The sequence below is a fragment of the Amaranthus tricolor genome, chromosome 6, assembly GCF_026212465.1.
Source record: "Amaranthus tricolor cultivar Red isolate AtriRed21 chromosome 6, ASM2621246v1, whole genome shotgun sequence".
NCBI lineage: Eukaryota > Viridiplantae > Streptophyta > Magnoliopsida > Caryophyllales > Amaranthaceae > Amaranthus > Amaranthus tricolor.
The window spans coordinates 31,841,919-31,858,996 of NC_080052.1; the positions used below are offsets into that span (position 1 = coordinate 31,841,919).

The following is a 17,078-nucleotide window of genomic DNA, read 5'->3' on the forward strand; positions in this document are numbered from 1 at the left end:
CACGGATACGACACGGGTACGGGAAAACGCCAACTTAAAAATAGCGGACACGGGATCACGAAAATGATAATATAATAAATATATCAAATTAAAGATAATTTTACAATCTTTCATTTGATATATGTAAATAAACACTTTAAAAACATAAAACACATAAAATGCAAATAAGTATCAAATAAACAACATGAGTATTTAAAAATAGTCATATACAAACCAAATCAAAGAAAACCAAATCGAAGTTTCGAACAACCCACAGGGCAGCAGCAGTTTTTGTCTGTGATGGAGGAGCAGCCGGCGGTGGCATGGTGCGGGAGTGCGGTAGCGACAGAAGAGGTGGAGGAAGAGTTGTGTAGAGTTTTTAGGGTTAGAGTGAAAGAGAGTTAAGAGTGAGCAAGAGAGGGAATTGAGAGGGAATTCGAGTGTTCTCAAACTCTGCTTCTGTTTTCAATTTTTTCATTTAATTTTTTTTAAAAAAAAAACGTTTCCTTGACTCCTTGCTGTGTCCCTTTTGTGTCCTTACGGTGTCCCTACCGTGTCCTTTGCCGTGTCCGGAAAAATATTAAAATATTGGACACTTCATTTGCGTGTCGGACATGGAATTTCGCGTGTCCGTATCCGACACGCGACACGCAGGTTCAGTGACGTGTCCTTGTATTCCAGTTTTTAATTTGATTATTAATTTTTTTAAAAAATAAATTAATTATGCTACTTGTATGGATCTATCTCATAGTGAGACTCTCATACAAGACCGTTGTAATTTAACACACTAAATATGGACCGGCTTAATAGAAGATATCTTTTTATAATATTGTCTCATACTCTCATTTAAGAGTTTTGTAAAAGATTTTTCAATACATATATCACAAATTCTCATTTGAGAACACTTTTATGAGTCAGCCTAATACTTAAAAAGTTAAAATTAAAAAAACGGAAAAAAAATAAAATCATATATGGCGCCTTCATCTTTCTTTTTCTATCAGTTTATTTTAATATTCATTTTACTTTCATTGTTCATATTTTTTTCCTGATGCCTTTTTTTAACGAAAATTATCAATAATACCTTTAAACTTTTACACTTTATTAATTGTAACCTTAAATTAACACTCTAATAAGAAATGCAATTTAATAGAGGGACATAGGAAGTACTAAGCAATGCAAAATTCAAAGTGCGATAGTTTACGTCAACGCGCTGGATTTTTTCCAGCTAAGGAAAACCCTTGACAATGAAATTATGCTAAAACCCTAATTCAGCCTTGCACGTTAAAGTTTAACTGATTAAGCTTAGGAACTTATCTTGCAAGCTTCTTTCGTTATGAAACTTCCCCAAGAAGCTGAAGACATGGGTGATGGGCCCCTCACGTCCACTACATGTCGGCCGAATTAAAGTTTAATTAAATTTTCTTCAACGAGCGAGTATTAATCCGTTGAAAATAAAAAGAAAAAGCTAACCGGGTTCGATCTATCATGCAACTTGGTCAATTTAACTGGATATTTGGATCAGATCGGAGTATAATTGTATTGGAATTTAGAAAAATGAATATGATCAATTTAAAGGAGTGATGTAACTTATGTATAAAAACAAAGGAGCTTCAACATATCTTTTTTTTTAACGTAGAACAACTTAAATGTGAGTAATGTTGGATAATTTAATACTTCCCTCACATGTGAATATTCATAAAATCTCTCCACATGTGAATATCCTTAAAAATTTAGCCCACTAGAAATGTTATAAATTCTATTGGGAGTAAACATTTAATTTAAGGCCCCTTAACCAGTGGTAAGATTTAATACCCAATTATAAAGACCCAACAACATAACAAGCTCTAAAATCATGATACAATTTAGAAAATAGGTTTGGACAACCCAAAAGGAGAAGAAGCAGTAACTCACGTACAAATACAAAGAAATTTTACTATTAAAACGCATTAGTAGTAGTAGGAGTTACTTTTCAAGTTTATAAAGTGGCATATTCTCTTCTCTTTCTCTGATATGGTACAACTCACATGTGGTAATGATACAACTCCTTATCTTTACATAACCTATCTTTTTGGAATTAAAATTACATGCACGCATTCCTCCTTGCCTTTTCATTTGAGGGGACAAGGATATGATCTGTCGCTATACCCTCCTCCCCTCGGTCCCTGACCTGTGCAGGATATTGGGTTGATGACTCTGACTCAATAATATAAAATCTAAATTTGCATGGTGTTTAATATAAATACAACAATAATGTCAGAGTCTTGATTAATAAGACTCAAAATAATGCGGCAAAAAATATTAAAAGTGAATCCTAATTCACTAACTCTTTAATTATATTATATTATCATTTATTTTTGGTTACGGTGTAGGCTAAGGAGGAAGTCAAGGAGAATCAAACCTAAACCTCGCTTGAAAAACTTGGTATTTAGTTATTTACCGACAAGGTGCACTCTCAATTCAATAACAGTTAAACTATTAGAGCTCTGATAGAAAATATTTACATAACTCCAATATATTAAAACTATATTATTTTCTATATATGATGGAACTCTAAACTAATATACTTAATCATAGCTCTAATAGATCCAAAAGTCCATCCCTATAACTCGATCGCTACAATTGCTTAGTTTTATCTAATATGTAGGGCATATTATTTACACTAGAACATGATTTGTTTTTAGTGTAATATATTTAGCAGAATTTAAATTAAATGTTGCTAATTAAAATTTCTACTAATATATATAGAGGATTTGGTGACATTTATTACACTTTTTAGTAGGGGTGTTCAAAAAAACCCGGTTTGCAAAACCCGACCCTTATTATCCGGTATCGTGTTTAAAAAACCGGATAATTAACCCGATTTGTCAAAATCGGATATTTTGGATCGAGTACCCGGTTTATAAATCGGGTATTCAGGTCGGATCTGGATATCAATTTTAGTAAAACCGGATACCCAATATCCTTTTTAACAAAAATAAATTAAAAATAAAATGCATATTCTTAATATATCTGCTATAATTAATATATTATAATCATTTTACCCTAAAAAAATTAAATGTGTTAAAATTCAAAATAATGTGTTAAATTATATTCTATTATTGTGCTTAAATATTTCAAACGGCGTATTTCAAAATAAGTGTTTTCAGTAATTAGATTGATAGCATGTTTCATAAAATATATATCTCATCCGATGATCAGCTCAAGAATTTGACTTATTCTTAATGTGGTATTGGCAGTTAGATTGTAAATTTACTAAAATTATCCTTGATAATTAGAATTTAATTAGGATCACCAAAGTAATAACTCGTTAGTAAAGATGTTGCGTTACTTAGTTTTATCATATTACTAGTATAAAAACCCGTATAATAATGCATGGATTTATTATTATAGAATATATAAAAATATAACTTCATAGAATATGTAAATATATATTATCGTGATTAAATTTATCGAATACATGATTTTTTTAAGAAAAAAATTAAATATTAAATTTTTAAAATTATTTATCAAATACATCAATTTTTCATTCAATTATACGTCTATAAGTTTCAATCACCAAATACCAAGCTCTTTTTTTCATTTATTGTACGTCAAATTTAGAAATAGAATTCTAGATTGGTTAGTAATTGATGGTTAGAATTTGAAGTTTATATAAAAAAATGTTAAAAGAAATAAGGAAAAAAAACACAATTTTTAAGAAATTAACAAAATCGGATATAAACCGGGTCACATTTTTAGGTACCCGAAAAAAAGGTACCCAAATTTCCGGATTCAGGTTACCCCTACTCTTTAGCAGGATAATAAAAAATCACATTAAAACTTTTTGCGACATATGATTTAGTGATATTTCTCACAAATGTCACCATAAATTATCGTAACAATTACATATGCCACTAAAGACTAAATAAAATATCGCTAAATTACTTTATAGTATAACTTAAAATATAAACCAATAATTATTACACTAAAAATATAAATCAGTGACATTTTTTAAATACCACTAAATCCAATGTCCCAAAAATTTAAATTTGCTGTAATGTTAAGATTACTATAATTAAACTAACCTAATATAAAATGTTTCATAACTTTAGTTATTATCATCATGAATTTATGATAAATAGCTAAAAATTGTTTTAATTAGGTGATAAATGTGACTAGATCTTGAAAAAGAAATGTGTCCTACCTATTTATAATTACTACACATTTTGCGTACGATACATATTTATTCAAGTCAAGTTGAAAAAAACTAGGATTGTTAGAAAATGTTAAATTAATTTTTCTAAATAAATGACACAACATTTACATGGAAAAAGGAGAGGTGGGAGAGGGGATTCCTTGCTTGGCTTGACAAGTATGCGTGAAGGAAAAGAATGGTATATAAATAATTCAGCAGTGAAATTGAGATTATAAAAAATGGCTGAATATAAGTATAAAGTAATTGGTAGACGATTTGGATCATATAGTAAAAATAATTTGGTAGGATGTACATGTATAGCCTACTACTATACTTTTACTGCCATAGCCAAAAGCTTAAAGGTCACTCTTGAGAAATATTGACACAGCAGCTAAGGGCCTCTCCTGGCCTTCTTCTTAGGTTAGATGTTTAGTATGGCCGGTAAAATGTCCTAAAATTAAATATGAATCAGCTTTGCTCAATCTCTACTCTAAAGTATTAAAGCGTTAATCACTAATGGTGTAAAATACAAGTACTATTTTTGAACATCAATCTCAATAATATTAGTTTTTAATGTTGTATCTACCAATCACTCAAATTAAGACATATTCAAAAAATGTTTGACCAAAAAGCATATGTTAAATAATACAAATTTACTTAATCTAAAATAATATTTGTTCTCAATACCGATTCATTAGGAAATATGTATAGCCAAGATTCAAACACTCAATTAATACAGTTTAACATTGACTAAACCCGCATTTGTTGAATTCAGTTGCAGACTTAGTTAAAATTAATTCAATATATTTACATGTGTGAATATTGAGTTAATGACTCAAAAATAATTTTCAATAGTATATGAAGTGCTAAATAAATGACTCCAAAATAGTTTATTTTTGTTTTGAGTAAATATATATACTTAGAAAAGCCTTATAGTAAGATGGTGGGGTGACAATATAGGCAATTAAAATTAGAACGACTTGACGTCCAAGCAACCTCAAAATATTTGTAGAAAATTAGCTATATAATCCTATAATATGTTTTTTAAACGTCCTTCCTCCCTTTTTCTTTTTCTATCATCTTCTCATTTTCACGCAGCCTCCATTTTCTCTCTCTAAACCCACCAACTTATTCAACAAGTAAATCCCATCACCATATTGTATATTTTCAACATATTCTCTTTTTAAATCCATAAATAAAAATTCCGAATTTTTTTTTTTGGGAAATCATTTGTAAGACCTTAAACCCAATAATAATAATAATAATAATAATAATAATAGTAATAATAATAATAATAATAATAATAATTCCTTTCTTTAACCCCTTTTTGGCTTTTTACAAAAAATTCATCTTAATTAATTAAGTTACATTAAGAGTATTATTTCTTGATTAATTTGGATAATTTTTTGTTACAAATTGAGCATAAATAAAATCAAAAAATTATGAGATGACATGGTGTAACCTTAATATATTCAAAAATAACCCAATGAATATTAATAGTACAAATACCTCTAATAGTACTAGACTTGGAGGAACCTATTCAAAAATAAACCTTATGCATACTCATATTTGCCCATCTTGTGGTCATCATATGTCTGTTTCTGACCAGGTAAACTATTTCTCAACTATTCATTTATTTATTGTTATTTGCTTCAATTATTAATTAAAATTTAAATTTCGGGAGCTACAAATAAATATATATAAATGAATTTTGTTTGATTTTAATTGATTAATTAACCTTCAGGGAAGTGGTATAAATTATTTACCTGGATTACCAGCAGGAGTGAAATTTGATCCAACAGACTCAGAAATTTTGGAACATTTAGAGGCAAAAGTCAAGTCAGATTTCAGTAAATTACATCCTTTGCTTCATGATTTTATACCCACTATCGAAGGTGAAAATGGAATTTGTTATACTCATCCTCATAAATTACCAGGTTTGTAATTATTCATTTATATAACAATTGTGTTACTATTATTTTTTGTATCTAATTAAAATAAGAGTTTTACTACCATACATGATTATCTAATGTTTAATTGGATGAAATATAATAGAAATATTTTGTAGGAGTAGTAGTATTTTATTTTGAGTAATGAGTATATTATTATTCGCGCTAGCCATGTCAGGTCTGTTTGGGTTAAGATTTTAATTATTTAATTGTAAATTTTATTAACGTTGATTTATATAATTGATTTTATTCAGCGTGCATATATATATATATATATATATATATATATATTATTGTTTTCAGTTATATATATATATATATATATATATATATATATATATATATATATTGTTTTCAGTTGATTTATGACACATTTTCATTTGGTTTGCTTCCCTTGTAAGCATCCAGTATTAGCTTTTAATATTAGTTTTTATGAGCTTGGAATTGTGTCAATTTTTAGAATAAACTTCCAAATAGCATAAAATTTGTGCAATTAATTTCAACTAAAATCCTGAAAGTTTGCTTGGTGTTTTAAGGGAATTAGGTATTTTGACAAAACAACAAGTCCATCATGTTACTCAAACAAAATTGTTTTTAAGGGTGAATGGGAAATTGTCCCCTATTTAAGGGTTATTGTGTTTTTAGTTTTTCTTGAACTATTACTTGCAAAATATATATTGTGTTTTTTTAAATACTCCATCATAAAAGTGTTAATTATCTTTTAAACAATAAAGCATTAATGTTATTATCAAAGGAACCAACCACTAATCAAAGTGTAACATGAACAACTCTATCAAAAGCTTAGCCTCAGTTGATTGTTAATTAAAACTCAGGATATGTTAGAAATATACTCTTTAATGCCCTTCACATGAGACCATTTTGGGCTAAAAGTGCAGATATCACATATGCCCTCATCACAATTGATGCAAATATTCCACTTGAAGTGAGGCGTGGATAAGATTCGAGCTCATAAAAAATTTATTTGGGTGTTTCTGATAGCATGTCAAGGAATCAACTATACCAGAAAAAAATTAAGCATATAATTGAAGTTTTAAGATATGTTATATACTCTATCAATATATACTTGTTCTAGATTAATTTTGTGTATCATGTTAGAGTATATAACATGTCCCGGGGCCTTAACCATCAGTTTAAACTTTTGATTGAGTTGGTATTGACATGATATCAGAAGCTAACGTGATAAGAGGTCACGAGTTCAAATATCAACCACCCTTCAAATTCAAGTGAAATATTTCGTATCAAAGGGCTTGTGCTGTATATACTTCTAGTCCAAAGGGCTCTCGTGTGAGTGGGCGTGTTAGAGTATATAACACATCATGGAGCTTCAATCATCAGTTTAAGTCGTTTGGTTGAGTTGGTTTATTAACCTACCATTCCTTTGTACTTGTAAGCTCTTGCTATATGATTTTTGGAAGTATATGATACTGATTCACATAAATCTTAAATGTATTATTGATCGAATCATCTAAAGGTGTTTGCTTTCTTTATCCAATATAATGATATTCAATATCTAGGATGTATAGATGCAAATCAAGTAAAATATACCCCTTTTAAAGAAACTTGTTACTCTTGTTATTTGGTGTAAGAAGGAGCATAATTTTCCATCCTACTAATAAAATTGATGATGAGAAACTAAATAAACAACCCATATATATTCCATTTTATAGATATATATTCACTTTGATAGTTATTGTATAGGAGTCAGGAGATAAGGAGAGTATTCCATTACTTCATGACAAACTGTTAAATTAGGCTGGACTTATTGTTAATGCTAGCATATTAACGGGGGGACACAAGTGCACACACTTCATAAGCCAAGGAAATATATATACCATCCCAAAACCATATGGCAATGGGAAGAAGGTCTCTAATAGCTTATAAAGCGTGCACACCATTTTCAATTTATCGATGTGGGATAATTCATCCCAACACAAACACTTTGGAAAAGAATCTTAACCATTTCCCTTGGATATTATCTGTGATTTTAACTACTTTAGTCAATAAACTATGGCCGGGTGTAGCGCATATGATTTGAATCGAATTTTTCTTATTCCTCTATATGACTATACACATAAAAATTGTTGTAATGTATGTAGATATAAATATAAATATAATTATGGGTGTTAGTTTCAATATTCTTTAGTTTGAGATGAGAAGTTTTTTGATCACATAATATCATGTAGAATAGAAGTACTTTAGTTTATGCTTTATATGGTGGGTACAGTACAGTACTTATCCAAAGTTGAATATACAGATTACAGAACCATATATATATATATATATATATATATATATATATATATATATATATATATATATATATATATATTTGATACTCTAATTTTTAAGGTACGTACGTAATTATCCTAAATTAAAGAGGTTTTGATATAGGTTTACACCAACATTTTTACATAAAATGTACAATTTTTAATATCCATTTCTTGTGGATCAACCAAGCTAATTGACAACCTGGTTTTCATTTGCCTGTCATGCTGATGCCCATGCTTTAACTTTAATGAATGCATACCTAGAATAATCAAACTAAAGAGTACAGTTCACTATTTCGTAATTTCTCCAAGAAAAGAATCTTTACATAACCAGACTAATTAATATTTAATACTTCTATACTATTATATGTCCTCTTTCAATTGCATCAAAGAGAAATTGATGTATTTTTTAAAAAGTGATAATAAATAAAAAGAGAAAATAAATTGTATGGATGAAATTAAATGAGAATTAAAATGTATGAATAATATCAAAAGAAAGTGATGATAACTCATTGTCCAAAAATAAAAATAATCCAAATTAAATGAAACGAATCAAAATGAAAAATAATGTAAATTCAACGGCATACCTAGTATTTGCATCAAGTACATGGGATTTTATAATCATTAGTCAACTTTCTCATATGGGCATATGGCCGTTATTATTAATTAAACTATAGAGATTTGGGTTTGCTATGATTCAGATCGTTTGATAGAAATTATATGAACACTGAATTTCGTTAAATCCTCTATTTGTACTCCCAATTATTTTGTACTTCTTTTGCAATTTGAATTAGTAGTCTATTTTGTTACGCTAACCTTCCAAATCATCTTCTCTAATCATTTGATGGAATGAATTAATATGTTTGACTTTTGTCATACTCGGTACTCTATACTTCATATACATTAATTAAATGTTAAAAACTTTTTGAGATTGCGTACAAATATTTATGATGTCAGAGAATGTTGTGTACAACCGTGTTTCATAGTTCTCCACATGTTATGTTTGCTTGCAAGTATAAGCTAATTACTATTTTCTTTTTGTATTTATGTTTGATTACTTCTTCCAAAAGGAAATTATCGTGTAATATTCTATGATTTTGAGAAAACTATTGTAAAAAAAACTCAATTAATAGTTTATCTTTATATATAATCATGGTTATTATTCATTACATGATGTGTTATATACTAGAATATACCTAACTTTAATGTTTCATTTGAAATAAAAGGTGAATGAGTATACCTTTAACCTTTCAACATGAACGTTAACTTTTAATATCGTGTGAAGGAAACAATTCAGACGAAATTAAGCCTTAGCATATTTCCTGTACAAGTAAAATTTAATTTTTATTGTTTTTTTTGTATAGACTCCTCTCACAGTGAAACAATCTTATACAAGACTATTTGTATTTTATATTGTATTAAATGATAAACATTATTGTTGGTAGGTGTGACAAAAGATGGAGTGATGCGACATTTCTTCCACTGTCCATCAAAGGCATACACAACAGGAACGAGAAAGCGAAGGAAAGTTCATACTGATCAAGAAGATGGAGGAGAGACCCGATGGCATAAAACGGGCAAAACTCGACCCATTTTAGTCAATGGTGTGATAAAGGGATTCAAGAAGATATTAGTGTTGTACACTAACTATGGAAGACAGAAAAAACCCGAAAAAACAAATTGGGTAATGCATCAATATCATCTAGGTCAAAATGAAGAAGAAAAAGAGGGTGAATTTGTGCTTTCAAAAGTTTTCTACCAAACACAGCCTAGACAATGTGGTACTAACTTTAAAGAAGTATCCCAAGATATTGAGCACCCTCCACCTCCTATAGTTAAGGCCCCCCTTAACTATTACCACCCTACTTTTATTTCTTATGATGATGATGATCATCATCATAATTATCAGCATAGTGTAATTGGGGTACAAAATAGAGAAAGCCCACCTCATTTGAACCCTAATTTGGTACTACAAGCTGATCATGTATCATCTTTATTTTTGGCGCCTCCTTCTCGAAAATCTTGAAGATTCAACCGACTATTTTAATATACAGCTCTTCAACTAATGGAAGAGAAGACAAGCAACTTGTAGCAAGTTATAAAAAACGTACAGAAAATTATACGTTTTTCTTTGTGGGACTAGAAGGGATGATATGGGATTAATTCGTGAAATTGTATAGGACTGATACTTAAAAGTGTAACAAATTAATTGGAACATCATCTACAAATTGAAATTATTATAGCAACAACATGAGAGAATTGTTTTGTGTTTTATTCTATAGCAAATTGAAATTAAAGTTTTATATTCTGTACTTTAAAGTCTGAACATGATATGAGGCTGGACGAAAATTTTCCGTATTAACAATAACAAAAGTTTTTGAATGAGGGTACGGTTGTTGTACATCATGGGCAAGACTTTACGATATTTGAGTGATTTTGTTATATTGATTGTAAATTAGTGGGAAATAAACTGTGCATGTAGAGTTCAAACAATTTGCTAAAAGGATAAATGGAATGTGTGATTGAGATGAAAGATAATTAAAATACTTAAATGAGAATAAAAAAAGATTGTGAGTCATAGCTAGAAATATAAAAAATCTCATGGAACACACCAAAATACAAAATTGTAGCGAAACCCGTGGGCCGGAGAGAGCAACTCCAAAAGAAACTTAACTTTTTAAAAATAAGCTAATACTAGTCATTCTATGAAAATGTATGCTATTAAGGGTTCGCCTGGATTCCAATAACAAAGTAAGGCAATAAAACTTGTGAAGCGAAATTTCCGACAGAATATAATAATGGAGAAATGGTTATTTTTCATTAGTTTGGTATTTTTCATCCAGTAAAAATAAATCCTTTAAAATCCCAAAACCCATTTCATTTTTTCATCGTCATTTCAATTAATCCTCCAAATCAACCAATTAAATTAACATAATTTTCATTCCCAAAAGCCAACATACCTTCAAAACCTCAAAACCCCTTTCATCAATGGCATCAATTTCTTTGAGAGGAGAAGGTTAGTGAGAAAGAAGGTTTAGTATTCACCCATGTTCTTAAAAAAAGCCCTAGCTTCCTCCTCTAGTTAGATTTTATGCAACTTTTTTTTAAAACCCATATTTTAAGTTTTAATTCCCTTTCTTTAAAACTTCCAACAATTAAAATGGTGATTTTAGAATTTTGATGTTGTTTTTGGAAAATGGTGGATAGTATTATGAGAAGGAAAAGAAGGTAGAAGAAAAGCTAGATGGATTGGAACGAATTCAAAGATAGAAATGGGGCATTAATTTTATGGGAGAAATATTTCGTCCGGTTCCCCTTGAAGTAAATATTAGGTTCTCTTTTTGACATACTGATTTACTCCATTATTATTTACACTTATCCCAAACACCCAAGTATCCAGCATTTTATCCAATCTTAACTAATACTTCTCTTTTTGCTTGATTCTAGGCCACCCTTAAATGTATGAAAATTTGAAAAAAGTAAGACGATTGAACAACTTTATTTCCAAAATAAGCTCCGTAAAAACTTATTTCCCAAAATAAGCGTCCATACATCCAAACCTAGGTTTGGGAAGAGTTGCTGTTAATAACAGCGAAAGAGCAAAAAAAAAAAAAAAATTAAAAGCCCAAAGTCGATGTTAGTAAAAGCGACTTAGGTCCTTTTATTTTTCCAGTTTCTTCTTCTTCCTCATTTCAGTTCGCGTTTTTTTCTTCATTCGACATCTCCCTCGTTTATCCTCCATTAAATCACATTCAATCCTTCAACTAAACTCATCAAATTTCAAATTTGTACCACTAATTATTTCTGTAATCTTCCAAGATAGACGTAAGGTATTTTTTTTTTGTGCTTTTTTTAAAATTTTCGAAAATATAGGGTTTATTAAATTTTAATCAACTTTCACATTAATGTAGGTTCAAAAGCATGCAATTAACTAATTCTTGTTGACCTACAGCTTATTGAGGTACGTTTTTATTTTAAATTTTGTTATTTGGTGCTGATTTCAAAATGTATCTCATGTTTAGTATGTGCTGTTGTAGAAATGGATTCATTTCGTGTGACTGTTGTATGCTTTTGGAATGGTTCTATTCGATCAATTAGTAACAATGTTAAGTATGTGGGGGGGAAGACGTAAACTGTTTGCATGCAACTCATACATGGATTTGAATGAATTTAAACATTTTATATGCTCTAAGATTGGCATTGACACTACAAAAAGTACTGTTAATTTAAGTTTTAAGTACAATATGAGCGGAGATTTGTTAGCTTTTCCGGTTGAGGATGAGGAGGCTATAGATGCAATGTGGGAATATTCAAGGTCTACCCCTACTCCTTCTTTAGAGTTATATGTAGAAGAGGTACCCCTAGGGAATGAAGATATCAATGTTGTGGAAACAAATGCATTCATGAATATAACTTCTTCTGCTCCTTCTCATACGCTCTTCCCTACCCAAGAAACCCAAAATCCCTTTATGCCATCTTCCTCTTGTCCTTCTAATGAACCCAATTAACTTCAATTTCAAGTCTCAAATGATGATACTTTTAACTTAGAAGATACAAATGAGCCTTGGGATGATGTTAATAGTGAGAGTAATGAATTCGTTGAAGCTCCTTCTGAGGATGATTTGGTTGTTGACGAGGAGGCTCTTGCTATTGACATGATGGAGGGTATAGGTATGGTGTTACTAATACCAACTTAACGGAAGTGTTTAATAACGTGATGAAGGGTGTACGTTTCTTGCCCATAACTACTCTTGTGGAGTTCACCTTCTATCGCATTAATGATTACTTTGTTAAAAGACGCGAGAATGCAAACGCATGGCTAATTGGGGGAAATAAGTACACTTCACACGCCACTAGAATTATCACCCGTAACACCGAGAAGGCAAACTACCATGACATCGTCGCATTCGACTATAGACGAGGCCTTTTTCAAGTTAAGACTGGACGTGGTAATAGAGGTTCCGCCAAGGGTGGTAAAATACAAAGTGTAGATATGAGAGAGATGAAATGCACTTGTAACAAACCCTCCATATATCACTTACCTTGTTCTCATGTTCTTGCCGTATGTATTAAACGACACTTATCCTACGAGCGTTTTGTGGATTCCTGCTACACGACCCAGAGCTATGTTAACACATATGCATCCATATTCTTGCCGTTGATTGATAAGAGGTAGTGACGGTCATAACACTAAAACTTGTACGTCAAGGTAAACAGTACTTGTATTTGATTATATCAACCAAATAAATAACTTAAGTAAACAAATTAGTACGTTTTAATTATTTTTTGCAATACATAACGCTTAATTATTGTTGAATTGCAGCATAGATGGATCCAGCAGCTCCAGGCCCTCTCGACCATAGTGTCCTTATGATGCAGGAGGAGGATTAGCATTTGAATACTGTTTGTAATTATTGAACATTTGTACATACTCAATATTTGTAACAGTTGGTCTTTTGTGTGCAAATTGTAACATATATGTAGATGTATATATTTTAAAAGTAGTATCACACGTTTATTATGAATGAATTAATGCTAAGTACTCAGACTTTTCGGCGATGAATCATTACGCCAAGAATGCAGTATGAATTTAATCAAAAACAAACAGACGATCATATTCAAATAAGGATGTTGCTATCGAACATTCAACACAATTTCAATCAAGTTCAACAAATCCATATCAAATTACATACTTCATTCGTTAAGTTAAACTACCGTCGCTAACTAAGAAGGCTTCTTAAACTTTCTCATAATCCTTTTAGTCTCTTCTTTCCTATGCGCCATATCATCCAACGGCTACTTTAGTTCTCCAAAAAAAAAAATAAATTAAAGGTTAAAGTCGCTGTTACTAACAGCGACTGAATGAGTTGACTGGTCAACTCCTTAAGTCGCTGTTAGTAACAGTGACTTTAACCTTTAAATTTTTATTTTTTTTTTTTGGATCTTTCGCTGTTGATAACATCGAATTAACCCGAGGCTAGGCTCGGTTGTACGGACGCTTATTTTGGAAAATAAGTTTTTACGAAGCTCATTTTTAGAATTAAGTTGTTAAATAATCTTATTTTTTTCAAATTTTCTAAATATATCTCGTACATAGAATATATAACTGCTCAACTAATTTAGAATATATAAATTTAAACTCTTTATTTAAAACTCGTCTTTTTAACATGTAAAAATAAGAAAAACAATGTATGTAAGGTATTCTAAGGGCCCATCGAGATTGGCTTATAAGTTGTAAACTTTTCAGCCCATTTAGCTAGCTTTAATCAGAAGTAGCAAGCTAGGCCTTCCAGCCCGTTTCATTCCATTTAAAAACTTAAATACATGCTCTAAGCTTTGAAATATTCATTTTAAGATTTAAAATGTCAATTTAAATATCTAAATTGGTAATTTCAAGTATTAATCTCAAGAAAGGTCCAACCAGTAATATATGTATTTTTTTTTTTTTAATTTTATTATATAATTTCATATTTGAGACTTAAAAAGCCAAATCCAAAATAGCGTTAGAATTGGACTTTTAAGCCTTTGATTTGCTATTTTCAGTCTTGAAATTGCAGATTTAATTAATAATTATAATACCAAATTTAAAATTAAAATTAAATCCACTTAAGTCTTATAATTGGTCTTTTAAATTTTAGATTTGGTCATTTAAATTTTTAATTTAATCTTTTAAATCTTAAATTTAGTATAAAAGTATAAAAAAAATTTAAAATAAAAAACTAGATGCAGACTATTTGGTCCATATATAAATGGTTGAACCCATACAACCGTGATATACAAGTTGCTGTGATGTTTTGATTTACCAAATAATTAGAAGGCAAATATAAAAATAAAGGCTTTCTTTTTTTCTTTTGGGGCCTGGCCCCTGTGGGCGGATACAAATCTTTATCAAGTTTATCATTTGGTTGAAAATTTTAAAAACATAAGATTATTTAATAATTTTATTCAAAAAAAAAACTTTATTCAAACTTTATTCTCAAAATAAGCGTTCTTGGCTCCAAAGCTAGGCTTGGTGTAAAATCGCTCTTACTAACAGCGAATTAAAAGAAATGGTCAAAATTTTGGTCAAGGATGTGTCGCTGTTACTGACAGCGACCTTATGTTTGACTGGTCAACAAGATCAAGTCGCTGTTAGTAACAGCAACATATCAATTGACCTGGTTTGACTTTTGTTGATCTTTTTGTATGATTTAAACTAACCGTTGTAAAATTGAAAAATAGCTGTTATGAAGGTGAAAATAGACGTTGTTATTATGTTCTATAAATAACTCCATCATCTCCCTACTTCATTTTATCCAAACTCCACCATTCTTGTTTTAGTTAATCGATTTTGAAGGTAACATAAAGTATTATGTTAGTATTATTCTCAATTTATAAATGTTAATATTATTTTTGAATGTTTACTTATGTTACTATATCATATGTGTTCCATAGATGTCACAAGAGCATTCTATTGAAGAGCTTTGTGATTGTGGTTATAAAGTTTAGATTAATACAGATTGGAGCGACGTCGATCCTGGCCGTGATTTTTTTGCTTGACCTTTCTACTTGGATGAAGGATTCGGATGCACGTACTTTAGCTGGGTTGCTCCAAAGGGTACCAAATTGCTTGAAAAAGAAAAACAAGAGCTTAAAGATGAGGTATTTAATCTCAAGAGACAAGTAGATGATATGGAACATAGGAAAGAAGAGACTGAAAGGATTATGAGAAAGTTCAAGAAGCAATCTTAGTTAGCAGCGGTGGTTTAACTTAACGAATAAACTATGTAATTTGATATGGATTCGTTGAACATGAATGAAATTGTGTTGAATTTTCGAGAACATTTTCCTTATTTGAATATGATTGTCTGTTTGATTTTGATTAAATTCATACTTAATTTTTGGCGGAATGATTCATCGCCGAAAACTCTGAGTAATTAACATCATTTCATTCATAATAAACATGTGACAATACGACAAAAAAATATATACATCTACATATATATTACAAATTATACACAAAAGTCCAAATGTTACAAATATTCAATATGTACAAATGTTCAATATATACAAAATGTTACTAATGTTCAATATATACAAACAGTATACTAAGGATAATCCTCCTCCTGTACCCTGTCTAACTGTGACGGTTTACGACGCCTCTTATGATAGTAAAAGGCTGTCGCATGACGCTCGGGTAGGGGAGGTGATAGATATTGTGATGATCCAGCACCCTGTGAGGACCCGGCACCATAGTCGGGGCACGTTAAGTTTACCTCCTCAAGATGTACGTCGGCATGATGAGGAGATGACCCCTGCTCGTCCATAGTGGTGTCGGGCACAGCGACTTTTGGAATAAAGTACTGAAACTGCGTCCCTAAAAGTATGCCTTGGGCAATCTCCCGTACAGGCTCCTCTTGGGTAGAGCTGATGACAGAAGCAATGCCCTGTGCCTGAATTAAGAGGGAAGTATTAATGAAATATATAACATGTAAGTTCTATGGATAATAATCAACGTTGAAGAATACTTACAAAGTGTCATCGTCGGTGCTGCGGGAGCGTACTGGGCTGCCGCGATGATACCTCGTGGTGTCATCCATCGACAAATGATGGAGAGGAACCACGACATGTAATCCGCCGAAGTAGGTGCGCCTACAGCCTCGATCGGCGCACCTTGGGCCAGCTGCTTCAGCCTGTGATCCCAATGAG

The 17,078-nt window shown here is 30.7% G+C and overlaps 1 protein-coding gene across 1 annotated transcript; it reads left to right on the forward strand.

Annotated features, from left to right (window-relative positions):
- Nucleotides 1–5,232: 5,232 nt before the first annotated feature.
- Nucleotides 5,233–10,754, forward strand: LOC130815951 (NAC domain-containing protein 73-like). The gene is made up of 3 exons (XM_057682496.1): nt 5,233–5,762; nt 5,898–6,090; nt 9,836–10,754. The coding sequence occupies exons 1-3, from the start codon at nt 5,601–5,603 to the stop codon at nt 10,414–10,416; spliced, it is 936 nt and encodes a 311-aa protein (XP_057538479.1). The 5' UTR covers nt 5,233–5,600; the 3' UTR covers nt 10,417–10,754.
- The last annotated feature ends 6,324 nt before the right edge of the window (nt 10,755–17,078 follow it).